We start from the raw sequence: 17462 nt of genomic DNA on the forward strand, positions 1-17462 counted from the left end.
CAGTGACTCGGTGGTCGCGGACGAGTCTTCAGCGATTTCTGCGGCTCGACCGCGGGGGAACCCCAGAACGTCGACGCGCCGCGAGCCAATCCGGGAGCGCGTCGAAGCCTGGTCTGCTCGCATTGTACCGCAGACGTCGCATGCTCGCTCTCACCTGCAGGTCTCATGAGACGACCCAAGTACGCTAGCTGTCTGACTCCGACTGGGCATCGGCGGTCCCTGTGCATCGTGCAGCGTGTGGCTGGCTCGGCGTCGAGGATCCTCGGCTGCGCTGTGGGGCTAGGACAGGAGTGTGCGGGCGGGAAGCTCGAGCTCTGGACGCTGCGTTATCGCGAGTTCATTCAATGTCTGCCTCGCCTTTGCTTCGGTGGAAGTGTTGTGTGTGCGCGGCGCTCCGAAGCCCACCGACGACCGGAGGTCTGCTCCACTGGAACAAGATGGCAGTTATTCGTGTGCATGTATGTGCAGATAGGAACGCGTCGCAGTCCGATTGCGAACATAGCACGGCTGGAGGCGCCCGGCGGTTGTTTGCGGATGGCTGGCAGTGGCTGCCAGAGTGTGGCTGCCGGACAATTGCTCGCGGGCAATCTCCGACAGCATTTTGACTTGGTGCACTCGGCCGTCCGCTGACCTCCTCGCCTTCATTGAGCCCACTTCGTCATCATGACCTCTCAACAGACCCCGTCGTTCGGGTACTCCGAAGCATTCAAGCCTGCTCCTCGGAAGAAGCGTAGCAATAGGCCTGCGAGGGAGCTTCCCTCTCCCTCGGCGTTGCTACAGCGGACGATGGACGAGCTGGCCGAGACCGAGTGGATCAGAGAGTGTAAACGTCCGTGGTGCTCGTCTCTCCGAACGCGTCGCTGACAGCGTGCCGGCACCCAGAAATCGTCCGCGAGTCGCTGGACGCACTAACCTTCGGGTGCCCAAACGTGCTCTGCCTTGGCCTGGGCAGCCCGTCCGCGTCGCGTGACGCGCGCGCCCAGCTGGCCTTGCTCCTTGCCATATGCGAGGACCTGCACATCGTGCGTCTTCCCTGTGTCCGCCATCCGCGCACGCCGCCGACGCGTTCTCACACCCCAGGACCGCGCGAACGTATCCGTGTACGACCCCGTCTTCGCGGAGGCGGACATCGCGCTGCTAGCCGCGCTGGGCGTGGCCCGGCTGACGGAGGACAGGGCACGTCGCCGCCGCTCGCCGCCCGCGGCCCTCGCTGACCTCCCTCCCCGTGCAGCACGGCCGCTTCCGCGCGGCGGCCCCGACCGTCGCGTTCATGCCGCACTGCGACCTGCAGCTGTACGAGAACCTGTTACGTGAAAACTGGGCAGGCGCGGGCCTCTCCCCGCTCGTCCTTATCGCGAACCGCCTAAGCGACTATGCCGAAAGGTGAGGCGCAGATGATGGGTTGGGCTGGCTCGTGTGCCCAGGGTGCCTGCAGCGGCCCTTCTCGCGCGACCTCTCCGAGTCTCCGGAGAGGAGTATGGCTGACGTTACTGTATCGGGCGTGCACAGCGTTCCGGCGCGGAAGATGTCCGTCGAATACCCTTGTGTCTGGCGTCTGGGTGAGTGATAGCTCCCACTGGCCTGCGTCGTGCGCGTCTGGGCAAGTACAGTGCACTGATATGCTGCCTGGCAGCGCCGCATCTCGTGTCCCGCAATCTCCCGCCGTGCGCGGCGTATCCGACGGCGTTTAACAACACAGCAGTCCAATATGCACGTGTAGGCGACGCGGGGGATGCAGAAGATTTCTGGGAGCTGCCCCCGCAGACGGGCTGTTCCAGAGATGGTTCTGATGCACAGGGCGACGGCGGTGGATCAGTCTGAGAATGCGTTTCAGGTATAGCACGTAGCACACAATGTACAGCTCGATAGCCACAGCAGGAACAGAGGCAGAGTGTTCGCGAAGTGTGACGACGTGGGCGGGATGCCGTCATGGATGAGAATGGGTGGAGATTGCGCGGCGGGACATTGGCGGGGTCTCGACGGCGCCTGCCCAACCAATCGCAGCGGGGTCCAGGGGGCGTTGCGGGGCAGCGATTGGCCCAAGCCAAATAAGGTTGGCGATCTTCCGTAATTGAGGTGATGCAACGCCGACGTCCGATATCAAACACCCTGGATTCCACAAAGCGAACAACGAGCATTATAAACATGATGCACGGCCAGTAACATGCATGCGATAAGTACGGTAAGACAGGGTCAGTCACAGACAGAAACAGCACGAGCAGTGTAATCGGGCGCGGCAGGGGAGGCGAGACAGTGCGAGGCGGGCAATATGTACACTAGCATTCCTGAATAAGCGAAGGGCGGTAGACACGGCCAGTATCGACGGCAACGCCGTCGTCGTGGTGAGGGGGGAGCGGATCGAGCTCGAACGGGTAAAAGTACGAATCGTCCGTGTCAATGTACACTTGGGGATGGATGAAATCAGAGCGCCGCCGCCGCTCAATGGGAAGGGGGACAGATGCAGGGTCAACCAGAGACGACGTCGAGTGATCAAAGGGCGTAGCCGGAGCATCCGACTCGTCGTCCGAAGTGTCCTCTATAGCGTCGGGCACCGGCATGTCGTCCACATCGTCCGCATCATAATAGGGAAGGGGATCATGGCACTCGAGCCACCGCTGCCCGAGCGGCTGCAGGGGCGGATAAGGAATAGGGTACGGAAGAGGAATGGCATGGGGGTTAATGTAAAAGCTGGACTGGTCGGCGAGGTCGTCTGAGGAGGACATGGGCGAGTAGAGGGGACTTAGCAGTTCGTCGTCCTCGTCGGCAGGTGAGACCGAGACACCGCCCTCGCCGTCGTCCGCGTCCAAGTCGTCGTCCTCACCGCCCAGAGTCTCTAGAAGCGAGTCAAGCCACTCGTTCTCCGAGTCGCTGCTGGAGCCAGCCCCGGGCGATGCGAGCGCGTCGGGGTCAGGAAACATGAACGCGACCTCTTGCTCCTCGGCCGGCGCGTCGGCGGCTTCACCTTGTGAGAGCGCATATGGTACAGCATCATCCCCGTCCGGTGCAGCTGCAGCATCGTCCGACGGATGAGAATGAATGATAGAGTTTTTGAGCAGTACCCAGCGGTGCAAGCTGCAGCTGTCCTTCACGCCGGTGCTGACGACGTACTGCAGCTTGTTGCGGGCCATGCTGAACAAAGACGGGGGCGGAGACGGATCGGTCGACTGAGAAGCCATCGCGAGACGGGGGCAGGTGAGCATGGATGCGGTGTCGGGGGTCGGTTGAGCGACACGAGAGGGATAGGGGACAGCGTTCTGGGTGGCGGCGGTGAGCGCGGGGTCACACGAGGCGCGACGGGGAGACATACACGTACGAGGCCGGGGGTGGGGGCTTGGGCGGTGTTACCGGTGTATACGGTAGACGATGAAGGGCTCGAACAGGATGGTGCCGTTCTTGGATTTATGGACGGACGTGTTAACCATGCTTGTTCGTCGGGCGCGCCAGAGTGTGAGGGCTGCGGGGGTAGCAAGAAGAGGGGGTTGCGGGGGGACGACGCGCGGACGGAACGTGTGTCTAGGCGGACATGGTGGCTGATGGGAGGCAGTCTGGCGAGGAGCGAGGCAGCCGACGCCTTATAACAATCCGTGACCGCACGGTGACTCAAGCCCCCAATCCGGGCGTCGGGCGTCTCCACTGCGTCGGGCGGTCCCGGCGTCTCCCGGGGGCGCCCTCGAAGGTCCCCGCGGCAGTCGCAGCGGGCCAGTCGCAGCCCGGTGGCTGCTCCCGGTGGCTGCTGCCTGCACCCGCCACCCCGCCTCGCCACAGCACGCGACCCACCAACCACAACGCCTCATCGCAGCGCTCTCCATCACACCATCCGCCGCATACCAGTACAACAACACGCCAGAATCAATAGTCGCGAACACAGTCCGCTATGTACACCAGCCAACGCGCAATGGCAACGCACGCGGCCCGCCTCATCCCTCGTCCATCACATCCGACCCCGCTTCCGTATCCTTGACAGTCTCCAACAGCTTCCGAATCTTGTTCACGCTCTTCGGCGACACATCCCGCGCCACAGCCAGCATCTGCGCTGCCTTCACGCTGTCCCCCAGCAGCCGGTACACCTTCGCCAGCTGGAAGATCACGTTCGACTCGTCCGGCGATGTGTCCCGCAAGAACTCGAGGTCTTCCGCTGCCGCCTGTCCGTCGCGTATGGCAAGTCGTGCACCGCAACGTGGCCTTCTCATCAGTCACTGCGCTCCCACACTTCCCAGAAAGTCAACTAGCACTGACCGTGTATCTCTTCAGTGAGATCAGAATCTTCGCCCGCCGATAACGCACAAGCGCGTTGTCCGGCGAGATTCGAACCGCCTCGTTGAATACGTCCAGGGCCTTGTCCCGATCGCCGGCCCGCTCGGTGACCTGCGTACGGCGTCACAAAAGGCAATAAGCTTCTAGCTTCCTAGCGTCATTCGCTCGCGTGATTCGACTCACCATGCCCACGCAGCCCAGCAGCACGGCATTCTGGGGGTGTGTTTGCGCTGCCTTCCGATAGTGGTAGTCGGCGAGGCGAATCTTGCTCATGCGCATATAGCAGGTGCCCAGGCCATACCTGGAGTGTCGTAAAGATAAGCATCCCGAGTCAGACATACACCGGGGGAACTGGAGAGTCCGACATATATGGAACAAGGTTATCAACGCACCATGCATTGTAGTGTCGTGGATCAGCACGTAAAGCGGCTTGGAAGAAGTTGATGGCCCTATCCAGGTCTTCGTCGATCGACTCGTGGCCACTGAGCGTGTACGCGTAGGCGCAGTTGGGATCAAGTTGTGCCGCGCGTCGGAAACAAGTTAGTGCCTGCACCCGCTCCCGCTGCAGGGAGAAGCAGTTGCCCACTGCGATCCAAGCTTGGGGCGCTCGCGGATCCGTCGCTACCAGTTCCTGTGCGAGAAAGGCCAGTTTGACGTTTCGCTGCAAATGCCAGAGAAGTGTAGAGTACACTTCCATATCCCACACGCGATAAGGCTCAAGGTTGCGCACGGCCTCGAAAGCGCGCTCTGCCTGATAGTCAAAGTTTCTCGTAATGAGTCGTGGTCTCAAGAGCACAATAATGGGTTAGACACGTACAGCAGCATACTCGCCGAGTTCATAGTGAACTTTGCCGACCATGGCCATCACCCATGCGGACCGTTGGTGCGTAGTGGGCAGCTTCTCGAGTTCCTCCAAGCAATTTCGGCAATCGTACAGGGCCATTGCCCTAGTTGCACGAGCGAATAGTCGCATCAGCTCATAGATGTGGTAATCGGCAAGCTCGAGCTCGTATGCTTCTTGCGCTGTACGTTCTTGTGCAGCCGTCCAGCTGCTCGGACCAGGCGAGGCGTTCGAATGTGGAGATTGAGGAGCGGGAGGGGGCGAAGGTGAGGCCTCGCCACCTGGCGGAGGATCTTCGTCCATATCCGATTCCATCGTGTTTGAGCGGGCTCTTGTCTGAGCTCGCCGGCGGTCGCGTATGGTCGTGTGCTGTATGCGAAACCAATGGCCACGGTGAGTATAAGATTACGCGTGTTTCACGCGTTGCGCTTGCCTTGATCGCTAGGGGCTTGCTGCTTGTACCACTGTTGAGACGCGTACTTCGTCTTGTCCCGGGGCCCGCGGCTGGCTGCTGCTCACGCAAGTGCTTCCCCACAGCAGCGCCAGCGGCATGCAACTTGGAGTACGCCGCAGTCTGAGGAGGACGACCGGATGATGAGAAGATGTTAGCATTCGTCAGGGCCGGGCGTGCGCGTGCCTTTGAGCTCTTCGAGCGGTCGTCCGCCCCTGGGTGCAGAGCGCCAGCAGACTTGGATGACTTCAGATTCATCTTCGAGTCCGCCGCGTTTGAGGAGGGAGGAGCCGTGCGCTGCCGCACAGAAGAGCGGAGCTTCTTGGTCACCGGGCCCGCCTCATCGGCTGAAGAAAGGGGACGCACAGCTGGTGGGTGAGCCGCCAACGCCGTCGGCTGCGATTTACTTGCTCGCATTGGTTGGAGGATGGACGTATCGGGGTAGAAAGACGAGTCGGCGGTGGCTCTACATGGCGAAGCGTGTCCATGAATATGATTGTGAGAACAGGAAATCCATCCGCCTACATTGAATCGCGAGGGCCGAGCTGTCCCATCTGGAACGGCTGCAGCTGGCCTGCATCGGGCTTCCAGGCGCGAAATAGGTTACCGCCGTTGCCAGCGTCAGGCGTGAAAAATCCGGCACCTGTTGCAACTGGGACAGGCCTCGCTTCTTCCGGCTGACCCTGCTTGACGGGCGTTGGTCGCGTCGGGAAGAGCTCATCTATTTCTGGTACCATGCCTACGGCAAAGTACATGACAGACGTTCGACACCTTCTGAACGAACGAAGATCGCTTACCCAGAGAACACAGGCCTTCAAATGCGTCCCAGAGCATCGGATTCAGAGCGAGGGCCTGCCTGAAGCTGAGTGCAGCGCTCTCGATGAGGTTTCCCTTGGCTGCCATCATCCCAGAGCGGCAGTGCAGAACGGATTCTTCCGGGAATGGCTTTGTGGTTCTTGAGCCCATCGAGACTGTGGCCACATGCACGGACAAAGCGGCGCGTGAGTCTATGCGCCCGCGAGTGAACAAAACAACGCACGACTCGGTGTATACGATGAATCGCGTATACTCGCGTCAAGAGCCTCCCTAGCCTGTCTATGACGCCCTAGCGCTGCACAACACCTTGACTTGATCTCAAGGCAACCAGTACACCGAGACTCTGTCGCGCCCCCCGTGCTGACAAAGTATAAAGCAGAATGCGCTTGCCCAGAGCAAAGAAGTGCGGTAGCGTATAGGTGACGAGCGTCATGATTTGTGGTGTCGAGGACATAGTACCGTTCAGCATAGAATAATGCAGACTTGTGAAGATCGGCGTCGAGACAGGCCCATATGAGCGAACTGAAACGTTGGCATAGATGCACGGAGGGCGTTTCGTGCGGCATTTAATTTCCTAGAGCATAGGGTCGAAGCTAGAGGTGGACGTCGAGAAGAAAGCGATGGTGGCCACACCGCGGCTCGTTTGTTGGGACTGAGACGCAAGCGGGGCGTGTCCCAAACCAACCGCGCCGTGGTCACGTGATATGATTGTGCCACTCACGTTACGCCGTGACCGTGACTCCTGTCCGGCGGTCTTGCCCTGGATGGTCTCAGCGGCCCAAAAGCAGAATATAAGGGCGCATCGTCGGGCACAATACAGGTCCTAAGCATGTCATGCAGCTCATTATTGTGCACGGTAACAATATACATTGTAAGGTGACGGCAATCTCATTGGTTCTAGTCTCTCCCCGGACATACCCACACTCTAATGTCCGTGAGGGTCTGGTTCGCCCTTCGACTCTACACGGCAAGGTCAGCCTCCGCGCCCAATTCTCGGGCACACTGGAGAGACACTCACCAGCTACGCATTGGATGGCATCGTCGATACGCAGAAGCGACACTGCAGCCTCAAAAGCAGACTTGAGACTCCGGACCTTGCTGACAGTTGGCTCCAGGATGCCGGCAGTGACATTGTCGCGGACCTCGCCCTTTAGCAGGTCAAGACCGTAGCGTAGAAGAGCCTTTTTCGGGTCCCCGGCCGGAGCATTTTGCGCCGCGTTATGATACGACCTCAGTTTGGCAACGAGGTCCGTCGAGTCTTTCGCCGCATTCACAGCCAACGTCTTCGGAATGACCAAAAGCGCGCTGGCGAACTCGGCGATCGCCAGCTGTTCTCGTGATCCCTGGAAGACATGAGCTTGTTTGCTATCTTTGCTAGGATGGTGGCACTCACCAGAGTCGTTGCAAAGTTCTCGAGATAGATTGACAGCGCGGTCTCGACAGCACCCCCTCCGGGGACCACGGTACCACTCTCAAGTGTCTGCTTGAGAATTGACAGGACATCATGGAGGCTTCGCTCCATCTCATCCAACATGTAGTCGTTCGCGCCTCGGAGGATGATGGACGCGGAGCTGACCACCTTGGTGCCCTTGACCAAGATGAGCTCATCATCCGAGATGCGCTCCTGAACAACTTCCTCAGCAGTCCCAAGATAGCTCGCCTCGAAGGACTCCTCGCCCTCGAGGTTCGCAAGACTGGAGACAAGGGTGCCGCCCGTTGCCTTCGCTATCCGGCGCAGGTCCTCCTTCCTACACCGGCGGACTGCCATAGCGCCTGCCTCGACGAACTCCTTCAAGCACATATCGTCGATACCTTTTGTAGTCAGGACAACATTTGCTCCCGAGGCGAGGATCTTGCGGACACGCTCCAACGTAATCTCGGACTCTCTAGTAGATGATCAGTCCCAGCCGATAGACGGCCATGTAGTATAAGGTCCGCACCTCTTCCGGATGTCCTCGAGCTGGCTCGGATCATCCACAAGGATCTGCACACCAAGCTGCATGCGAGCTTTCTGCAAGTTGATGTCAAGGCACGCAATCTTGGCGTTGGTGATACGTGTCTTCATGGCTAGTAAAAATGCGTAAGAGCACGGAATCGGGCGGAAGGGGACGGTACGTACCCTGACTTGCGACGGTGCAGTTCAGAGCATAACCCTTGACGAAGATCGATTCACGCGCGCTGCGACCGTGAGCCTTCAAGACATTGACTGCCTTTACAGGGTACTTGATGTCACCGCGGCTGTTGATAGTCTTGACAGCCAGCATAGCATCGACAGCCATGGGCGCAAAGAGGTCGTCATCTCTGCTCGCAGGTGAGCAAGCACCCCCACGAGGAGAAGCCGCAAGCACGACTCACCCTCCAATGATCTTGCTCGACATGCTCGTCTTCGCCGCATTGATGAGGGCCTCCCTGCCCAATGCATCCACCTTCACGCTCATCTGATCCTGCATGAACTTGACCGCCTCTCGGCATGCGAGCCTGTATCCAGTGATGATCGTGGTGGGGTGGATCCTCTGCCTCACAAGCTCATTCGCGCGCCGGAGTAGCTCAGCAGCGATGAGCACCACAGACGTTGTTCCATCGCCGACTTCCTTGTCTTGCTTTTGTGCGAGGTCGACGAACACTCTGCCTGCGGGGTGCTCGACCGCAAGGAGTGAAAGGATCGTCGCGCCATCATTAGAGATCGTGACTTCCTGTTGTCGTGCGAGTTGAGCATAGTTCAAGGACTCAAGAAACACGCGCCACGCACTCCAATGTTATCCACCAGCATTTTGTCGAGACCCATGGGGCCTAATGAGCTTTTGACGATATTTGCGATCGTCTGGGCGGCCTGGACTATGAACGCGCACGCGTAAGCTGAAGATCGACATGGCCTTTCACAAGCTGCTTCTCACCGTTCTGATCGCGCACATCTTGCCCAGATATTCTGTCGCCACCCAAGAAAACACCCGCACGAGGATCGCGTTGGAACATGGCGGCGTAGTGTGCAGAAGAGGAGTAGCTGAGGCGCGAAGAGCTGCTGAGCGCTTACTGACGCGACTGAGTTTGGAAAGGGTATTTGTAAGTTATTACCCTGGGATAAGTACTCATAAGTACTTATTAGGATTGGTGTAACTATTTCAGCCAATCACGGCGGCTCCTACGTTACTTAGCTAATAAGTAAATTTGAAGCTGGCCGTATGATGCTTGTTAAAAGTTACTCTGCAATCGCCGTCATGCAGTGCTTGCGATCATACGGTGGAACCTGTTGCGCTCTGGTACACGAGCAAAGATACATAGTTCTCCGTAGCTCAGTTTGCTAGGAGACAGCATCGCATACGAATTTCATGTGCTTTACAATACTTTTGCGCAATAAGTCACAGTGTGTCCATACTGAAGTCCATCAGGTGTCCGCGCCATCTCCTATACTACACTCGCGCCCACATCTCCTGGCGTGAAACACTTAATGGTGGGCTGAAGACGGTGACTGGGATGTTGACGTGCAGATAATCTACAGGCTTGCGAAAGACTGCAGACGAGCTGCCTCGACGCCGCCGCTTCGTTGGCGTCTTCTATGCGTCCTGTCAATCCCTATATCCCCACTGCATGAAGTTGGACTTACCTGAGTCATAGTGCTTTCCTCTGAAATTTCATCCTGCCCAATCCCGCTGTGACTTCGGTCGAGTGCATGTTCATCCGCAAAAGGGTCCATCACACCATCGGCTTCCGTGTGTTGAGGGTAGATGACCTCCGCAAACTCGCCCTGCGGATGGACAATTATGGGCGAGCCCCGTGCCACATGGCGGATGTTCGCCATAGGTGGTTCGGGGTATGAGCTACCCATGGACCGCGTCAGGTCCAGCTGACTGGCCGACATTGATGGCTCTGCGTCGTCTAGGAACGGGTTGCGGAGATTGATCGAGCTTGCCGTTGAGCTATGTGCTCGGGAACACGATGGTCTGGCGACCGTACTCTCTGGGAGGGGACCCTGGGAGGCCCGTTCACTTTCGTTGCTCTCAGGTACAATAAGCTTGTACGTACATCGCTTGGTATAAAGGAGCCGCTCATGGGACGGTCGCGTTTCTGTAGGGTCTCAGACTGGTGGTCAACTTGATACTGAGGCGGCCGCGCTCACCTTGAATGAACGTGGTCTTACTGGCGACATGAGAGAGGCGCGGCGTGACCTCTCCTTGTCTTTAGGCTTAACTGTTGGTACATCCAGCTGAAATGCACTTCAGCAAGTGGATGTCGTCTTGTACAATAGCGCTCACCTCGGATTGTACGTCCTTCTTCTTGCGCATGAAGTCAAACATGGTCGTTACTGGCGTGGATCTTCAAGGTCGGTGATTCGTCAAGTTGCTTGTGAACGGAGTTGATGTGTCCATGGTACATCCCGCGCTCATATATACCGACACGGTGCCGTCAGAATCTGAACCGCTCTACCGCGGAACCTCCAACACATCCATATCCATCCGGGGTTCGGAGGACCGTGACGCCTCATCTGACTGTCTACTCCGGAACATCTTTGATGTTGATTGGATGGTGACGCTAGTAGTCGGATGTCGCTTCGCTATGGGCGCTTCCAGGCCTCTCGGAGGGGCGGATGTGCCAGAACAGGCAGTCCCGACTTGGTCCCGACTGGCGGGCTGTGCAGTCGCCCCCAAGTGCGGACTGCCATACCTGGCACAGGCGCAGACTCGGCCGCTCGACGGGATTTGGGAGATGTGTCTGTGCCCGCGTGCTGGAGCAGTGGGGTGGAGGGAAGCAGAGAAGTGCAGCAGTCGGTATTGAGTCGGTAGCGTGACCTCGTGTTAGACGCGCCCAGTTCGACACTTGCGGTAACTCAGCCACGTACGCTACTTACGTCCCTCGCGCGTGTTTGTGCTCTTTACGCGACGAAGCTCAATACATCCGCTCTCGGTGCGAGCCATTTCCTCACATACAGCCGCTGCAATTCCATATCGTGCGGACCGCCATCGCTGCTTTCAACCCCTGCCATGGCCTCAATCAACTCGCCGTTGAATACGGTATGTAGTAGCAGGCAGTGTTGCGCCGGCCACATTCTAAAATTCCCAAGGCACATCAACACGCTGCAAATGCGGACGACTATGTCGCACAAGGCCTCCTTATCCCCGCGGCAGAGGAGCATTACAAGGCTGCGGAGGCATACCAAGCGTGTGTGGAGGCCGCGACAGATGAGAACGTGAGGATAATGAGGAATTGTACGTATGTCGTCGCCGTGACGCTCATGCACCGTTTGCTCGGCCGCAGACCAAGCGAACGCTGAGGATGCTCTGCAACGACCATTCAAAAGCCGGCAAGGAGCTCCAGAGGCGAATAGCGAAGCTGCGCGAGGAGAACAAGGATCCCAGTCTACCTCAGAAACCTACCGGCGGCGCACCCTCTTCATCGAATGCTGCGCGTCCGGTGACGTTGCCCACTGCACCATCGCCTCCGCCACAAGCGCAGACTCGGATGTCTGATTCGCAGCAGGCTGTGGACGAGTCTTTTATGCTCCTTGGTCAACGGGTGAGTACCATGTAATACAACTTCGTGAACACCGATCGCTCGATGCTCGCAATTGCCTATGGGTGAATGAACAGCAGTGGCTTGCCATTCCTACCCGGGTGATCTGTTTCGGGTAGGCTTGGCCAGAACGCTGACAGTGTATATGAGGATCGACATGACTCTCACCACATGTTCGGTCTGTTTGTGGTCTACTCAGTTGACCGACTCGAGGCCAGCCAAGTAGCGAAGACTGATGGTATGGCAATATTCTGCACTCCCATAGACATCACCATGCTATCGGAAGTGACGAATGGGATCATACTGCATGACTGTACTGCGGATCGATACCTCAATTGCCCGCCACTTCGCGATCTCACCACTGACATTTTTTACGCCTGTAGAGCGACTCCGGCGACCCTTTCAATCAATTCTGGAAAATCACAGAGGGCATGCTAGACTACTTGTCGCAGCCCGTAGCCTTCGCCACTGCGCCACTTGCGCCTCCGTCACCAGCAGAGGGCTCGCGTCGGCGTGATGCGAGCTCCAGTAGTGACACGGACCTCGAGGATGCTATCTCCAAACGGATTTCGCGCGGAATTGGCTTAGTGAAGGCCGCGCGATCTAGGATGCTTACTCGCTACGATTCTTCAGCAACTACGTCGGACTCCGAGAGCGGTCGGGCAGGCCCGAGTACGTTTCCTCCAAGACCGGTACAGCCATTGCCGGATGAGTGGGATGACGAGTTTCATGCGGATGATGGTACGTCTTGTGACGCTAGCGTAGCGACGTTCCAGCCATCTCAACTGCCTTTTCAGACGACGATATGGCCGATTCGTTCTGTCTTATCCCGTCAAAGGCAGAGACGCCTGCGAACACCCTCAAAAGAGAGAATGAGACACTCCGTGCAGACACCGAAGAGTTGCGAAAGAGATTGGCCTCCGCGGAGGGTATGCTGAAGATGCGGCAAGAACAAGATCAACAACTACGCGATAGTATTCTCCTCGCCAGAAAGGAGGTATGTGTTGTCGACTCTATGTTTTCGGGCACCGACTGAAAGGTATCTAGGCACATCGTGCTATGATATCTTCCGCTATTGCTCCCAACCCAAGGCCGAGTCAACCAGGCATCGACCTCGCCTCACTGAACATCAACGTGCCGGCCGTGCCTCCGCCCGTCGCAGCCCTCAATCCAGGCAACCCTGGGCGTGATCGAGAGGCACAGTTGGTGCGAAGAGTGAGGGAACTCGAGGAAGAGGTTCGTACGTTGAAGGCTGAGAACGAGAAGCAGGTCCGTGACCGTGATCTTCATTGAGTCATGTCCCTCTAACCATCGATGCGCATGTTCACAGAAAGCAATGATCGTGCGCTTCCGCGAGCGATGGGAGAAGCTCAAGGAGTCGGCGAAGCGAAAGAAGGAAGCGAAAGCCGTTGCGGAGGCGACAAATATAGTCAATGAGCGTATAGAGGAAGACCCGGAAGCTGAGGCGGAGGCAGAGAGGGATAGCTCTTGAGGCTGCGAGTGACTCACTTCACCTCGCGGTTAACGTCATTCATCGTATGTATCTTGCTTTTCGATTGTGAGTCGTACTACATCTGTGCCGCTCCGGGTTGATCTATGCCTGTCAGCGGTTCATTTGGCTTGAGAGTTCAATGCAACGAGATAGTTCTGATAAGACAACGAGACAGCTCTGTAAGCCGGAAGCCGGTATGAACTCGGTATGAACTGAATGATGCTTGAGGTGCATGTACCGTGAACGTCTGTGGCTCTCCCGTGTCAGTGCGACGAAAGTGCGATCACGCAAGGCTCATGGCAGAATATAGAGGTCCATGAACGAAGTTCATTAGGCTGCAGTGCGTTCTGCGCCCATAACGGGATTATGATACATATGTGGAAGCATAGGTATTACACGGTAGGTTGGCACAATGTCTATCCGCGCGCTCACGTTGCGTGCATTCCGCTCGACGTGCTCGCTCGAATCTTGTCATGCGGGTCGGTGGGCATTATCCGCCGCCGGCTCTCGATCGTGCCTTCGTGCGTTGACCTCGTTCTCGACGTTGATCACGATGTGACAGTTCTAGTACACGTACAGAGTCACCTCGACGTTACAATTGAGACGCGCGCGTTCGACATACCTCACTGCGTTTCATCCCGAGTCGATCCCGCCATGACCTGCTCCGAGTCTCGAGTTTGGATAGCATGATGGAGTCGTAGAAGCCAATAGCGCTGTTCGCCGACTCCTGCAGCGTATATCTCGCGTTCAACACGGCAAGCAAGGAGTTGATGCCCACTTGTTTGCGTCGTATTCAGCATCGCATGATGACTTCGTACAAACGATGACAGAGGCTTACGTTTGGGTATGATGAAGAAGATCGCTAGGAATGCGGCATTGCCTGGCATGAGTGTTGCATACTGTGAACACTATCAGGTCTTTCCCTCAAACCAGGAGGCAACGAATGACGCACTGCTATGACGCAGGCGATGGATGAGACGCTGCGGCGGGTCACTCACAGGTTAGATGTTCGTCGGCTCGCAATGTAATACCAATCTGACCTCATGAGTAGTCCGCATTCGATGGTGTATAGCATGAGAACGCGGATTATGTGTTCGGTCCTGACGGCATACAAGATGTGAGCGTTAACTCAACTCGTAGTGCGAAGATGACAAACCTTCGCGACACAGTACGGCATCGGGCCAGGGTCCAGCAGACCGTCAGAGAGACCGCTACATCGGAGAAGGCAAGGGAGACGAGGGACGCGTATATCTCGCGCTGCGTATAAATCAGCGGCCGTTCGTTGCATCAGGGAAGAGACTATCGAGCTGACCGATACAGAGTCCAATAGCGTGATCAGGTTGTTCTCGTGGGGCCTTCGGCACATGTGAGTGAATGTGTTCCATCCGGTAGCGTAGAGGAGATCGGAGACTCACAGTGAAAAGGCGATCGCTTTAGGGGATGGGAGTAAGCATCATTTCTTAACAACGGAGCAACGTACAATAGGCTTACTCATTGAAAGGGCTGCGTCGGACACGTTTGGCTTAGTCACAGATCGTCACAAGAGGGTGAGGTGGTGAGGTTCGTACAGAAAGTCATGAGAGTGGCGCCGATCTGCGAAAAACATTGTCAACAGTGCCCCGCTGGATGTCCGTCACGGCAGCCTTACCAGGATAACCAGAATTATCTTGCTCTTGCTTACTACAGAACGGTTGTTGCTGTCAGAGATCAGCAGGCTTGGAGAAGAACGAGCAGCGCTCACAGGTCCACGCCCGAAATATGTAGATGCTAGAGAGACACAGAATCAAAATGTACGGCGGTCGTGTCAAGGCACTGGGAGCGACTCACCTCTTGATGCCAATGTGCATTAATCCCTAGATGGACGTGTGAGACCGGACTTCAACCGATGTAACGATCAATAGCGCCGACTTACGCTCAAGAAGATGATGCTCTGGCGGAATATCAGCGATTTACGACTTGGCCGTACAGCACTGTACTACTCACTCGAAAACACCTATGAGAGACGGATGTGAGTTATTGGAAAACGGACAGTCTGTCGTTAAAAGTACTACCATGCGCTGTTGTAAATAATACCCTTGACGTTGTTTCTGTCGCTGATGGCCGTGTGGTACACTGACCACACTGCTACTGCATAGTGCGCCCCGTCATTAAGCCTATTGTGATGCCTCCGTGGGTAGTCGCAATCGTATCTCTAGGCTCATTGCGTACCAGAGGAGTAGAATCTAGGAATGGTCGTCAATACTCAAACCGTATCTAAGAAGTGACTTCAGACAACGCGCCAGTAGTCTTAAAGCGAGGGTATCGGTGCTGTTTCGGGTCCACAACATGCACCCCTGGGCGATTGTAATCCCGTACAAGCTATTGCGGTGCCCTCGGCCTAAGTAATCGGCCATGACACTTGTAGATATATGAGACTAACAAAGCAACCATTATACAACCTACACATGTGCGTTAGTAGGTTGAAATGTAGAGACTATAGGGTGTATGGCTTCGACGCACCAATGAATATTACTCCCACATAATTACCCTGGAGTGGGTCTGATGTCGTGTTCATTTCAGAAGCCTCTGATACAGGGGAACAAACGTTCGCTGGGAAGTGAAAGTAGAATGACACCTATAGGCGAGCTACTGGTTGCCTCAGGACGGCGGCATGGGCTGCCTCATTGTGTCCTGTCAACTTATAAGGTTCGCCCCGCGAAGTTAGAAGAAAGCGCCCATGCAGTGTGCGGCGATGGGATCAGGTTCGGCGGCCTTGAAGGGCTTCTCAACGCGAGGTGAAATGGGAGAAGCCGTGAGTACATAGTACTTGTTTGATTGTCATTGATACGGAGTGTGACTCAAAAAGGTGCCGCTTCATCGCATCGCTCAGATCCCGCCGGCGGTCGGAGGATCTTCATGAGTACGATAGTCAGGATGGTGATTTCCATAGAACGCAATCCAATCTCGTCGCGAAATACCATCCAGCAGGGACGTAAGTGTGACGAGTGGTAAGTAATGTGAAGCTACTGAAAATGCTTACATGTAGGCTGTTTTCTCCCCCGTACCCGGAGATAAACCTATTGGGACTCATTATCCCCTTGATATATTCACGGTTTCTGATAGCAGCATCCTTGTCAAATAGTTCGCATGAAAAAGTGAACCCACGTACGATATACAACGCATAATGCAGTGGGTTACAGAGATGCCGGGCCCGGAGATCATAGATGGACGTTCAAGCTTCAAGCTTCAAGTTCCAAGTAACTTGTAGACGACAATACTTAGCCTGTGTGACCCCAACGTACGCATTTGGATCCATGGTTGACCGCGGGCCTGCCTCAGTAAGCGTTGGGAAGACTGTTCAGAGACGCGTCCCAGCCGTTGACAACGTTAACGTTGAGCTCGATCGCGATCGAAGAGCAGTCCGAGCGAGCGCTCCCGGGCCGGTGAGCCGCCGCAACTTGGTCGCAACAACAACTACCAAGCGCGCAGGCGTACCGCCGCACAGTATCACTCGGACTCTTCGGGCAAAGAACAACAGAGAAACAACATCACTTGCGTTGTCCTGCGGATGGATGGAATTCCCGAGACACGTTTGGGCTATCGCCAGCCCAGCGCCCACAAAATTGCCAAACAGCGCCCCCCGGACAACTCGGGTCGCACAGAACCACGCGGCACTGAGTAGTACTGAGTCCGTAGCCTCCGGCGAGCGGCATGAGGCCTCCCTTCTCAGCCTGGCTGAGGCGGGGTAACTTACGGTTCCATTTGGGTTCCATCGCAGGGACTGCTTTCGTGCTTCTCGTCAAATGACGTACAGCTTGGACGGATATGTGGCGATGAGCAGGCTGTCCGAGCCTCCGGCACATAACATCCAACAGCCGTAATCCTGAGACGCCGTAGATCCTGGGAAGGTTCAAGTCGGCTGCGAGGGTAAGTACTAGGCTCTGCGATAGAGGTCCTGAGCAGTGAGTTGCGTGTACAATATACCGCGCTCGTGGCGTATCCTCACTCAAGATGAGCATACACATCTTCTAATGCCGTGTCCCAAATTACGTCCTCATGTACACGCCGCAGACACTGGCAGTGCAACTACTACATTATAGAGCACCTGGTGCATGGCAACGTTA

At 56.5% G+C, this 17462-nt stretch overlaps 7 protein-coding genes across 7 annotated transcripts; 2 read left to right on the forward strand and 5 right to left on the reverse strand.

Annotated features, from left to right (window-relative positions):
- The first annotated feature begins 426 nt into the window (after positions 1 to 426).
- Positions 427 to 1694, forward strand: C8Q71DRAFT_226183 (SRR1-domain-containing protein). The gene is made up of 5 exons (XM_047917136.1): positions 427 to 829; positions 883 to 1022; positions 1081 to 1176; positions 1232 to 1559; positions 1634 to 1694. The coding sequence occupies exons 1-4, from the start codon at positions 664 to 666 to the stop codon at positions 1385 to 1387; spliced, it is 558 nt and encodes a 185-aa protein (XP_047783938.1). The 5' UTR covers positions 427 to 663; the 3' UTR covers positions 1388 to 1559; positions 1634 to 1694.
- A 399-nt stretch (positions 1695 to 2093) lies between these two features.
- Positions 2094 to 3713, reverse strand: C8Q71DRAFT_735006 (uncharacterized protein). The gene has a single exon (XM_047922444.1). It carries the CDS (start codon positions 3303 to 3305, stop codon positions 2277 to 2279), a length of 1029 nt encoding a protein of 342 aa, XP_047783939.1. The 5' UTR covers positions 3306 to 3713; the 3' UTR covers positions 2094 to 2276.
- Positions 3714 to 3749: 36 nt separating this feature from the next.
- Positions 3750 to 7083, reverse strand: C8Q71DRAFT_735016 (protein prenylyltransferase). Its single transcript, XM_047922445.1, has 9 exons — positions 6586 to 7083; positions 6344 to 6517; positions 6072 to 6285; positions 5529 to 6012; positions 5072 to 5464; positions 4647 to 5005; positions 4438 to 4555; positions 4237 to 4365; positions 3750 to 4142 (listed from the first exon to the last, which is right to left on the reverse strand). Exons 1-9 carry the CDS (start codon positions 6926 to 6928, stop codon positions 3918 to 3920), a joined length of 2439 nt encoding a protein of 812 aa, XP_047783940.1. The 5' UTR covers positions 6929 to 7083; the 3' UTR covers positions 3750 to 3917.
- A 100-nt stretch (positions 7084 to 7183) lies between these two features.
- On the reverse strand, positions 7184 to 9391 carry C8Q71DRAFT_735020 (T-complex protein 1). Its single transcript, XM_047922446.1, has 8 exons — positions 9257 to 9391; positions 9112 to 9197; positions 8718 to 9055; positions 8482 to 8663; positions 8303 to 8429; positions 7756 to 8248; positions 7381 to 7705; positions 7184 to 7322 (listed from the first exon to the last, which is right to left on the reverse strand). Exons 1-8 carry the CDS (start codon positions 9333 to 9335, stop codon positions 7288 to 7290), a joined length of 1665 nt encoding a protein of 554 aa, XP_047783941.1. The 5' UTR covers positions 9336 to 9391; the 3' UTR covers positions 7184 to 7287.
- Positions 9392 to 9595: 204 nt separating this feature from the next.
- C8Q71DRAFT_735021 (uncharacterized protein) lies at positions 9596 to 11101 on the reverse strand. The gene is made up of 5 exons (XM_047922447.1): positions 10613 to 11101; positions 10477 to 10563; positions 10383 to 10424; positions 9964 to 10329; positions 9596 to 9913 (listed from the first exon to the last, which is right to left on the reverse strand). Exons 1-5 carry the CDS (start codon positions 10652 to 10654, stop codon positions 9770 to 9772), a joined length of 681 nt encoding a protein of 226 aa, XP_047783942.1. The 5' UTR covers positions 10655 to 11101; the 3' UTR covers positions 9596 to 9769.
- Positions 11102 to 11227: 126 nt separating this feature from the next.
- C8Q71DRAFT_735025 (uncharacterized protein) lies at positions 11228 to 13521 on the forward strand. Its single transcript, XM_047922448.1, has 7 exons — positions 11228 to 11368; positions 11419 to 11544; positions 11613 to 11870; positions 12251 to 12608; positions 12665 to 12864; positions 12915 to 13136; positions 13198 to 13521. Exons 1-7 carry the CDS (start codon positions 11339 to 11341, stop codon positions 13357 to 13359), a joined length of 1356 nt encoding a protein of 451 aa, XP_047783943.1. The 5' UTR covers positions 11228 to 11338; the 3' UTR covers positions 13360 to 13521.
- A 143-nt stretch (positions 13522 to 13664) lies between these two features.
- On the reverse strand, positions 13665 to 16067 carry C8Q71DRAFT_226430 (uncharacterized protein). The gene is made up of 20 exons (XM_047917137.1): positions 15859 to 16067; positions 15779 to 15797; positions 15639 to 15717; positions 15568 to 15581; positions 15411 to 15512; positions 15343 to 15352; positions 15272 to 15289; positions 15187 to 15212; positions 15101 to 15126; positions 15008 to 15039; positions 14928 to 14952; positions 14851 to 14862; positions 14775 to 14790; positions 14672 to 14714; positions 14516 to 14616; positions 14400 to 14459; positions 14312 to 14339; positions 14198 to 14258; positions 13982 to 14136; positions 13665 to 13923 (listed from the first exon to the last, which is right to left on the reverse strand). Exons 1-20 carry the CDS (start codon positions 15911 to 15913, stop codon positions 13831 to 13833), a joined length of 975 nt encoding a protein of 324 aa, XP_047783944.1. The 5' UTR covers positions 15914 to 16067; the 3' UTR covers positions 13665 to 13830.
- Between the last annotated feature and the right edge of the window lie 1395 nt (positions 16068 to 17462).

Source organism: Rhodofomes roseus (genome assembly GCF_022264815.1).
Source record: "Rhodofomes roseus strain CIRM-BRFM 1785 chromosome Unknown C8Q71scaffold_2, whole genome shotgun sequence".
NCBI classification, from domain to species: Eukaryota; Fungi; Basidiomycota; class Agaricomycetes; order Polyporales; family Fomitopsidaceae; genus Rhodofomes; species Rhodofomes roseus.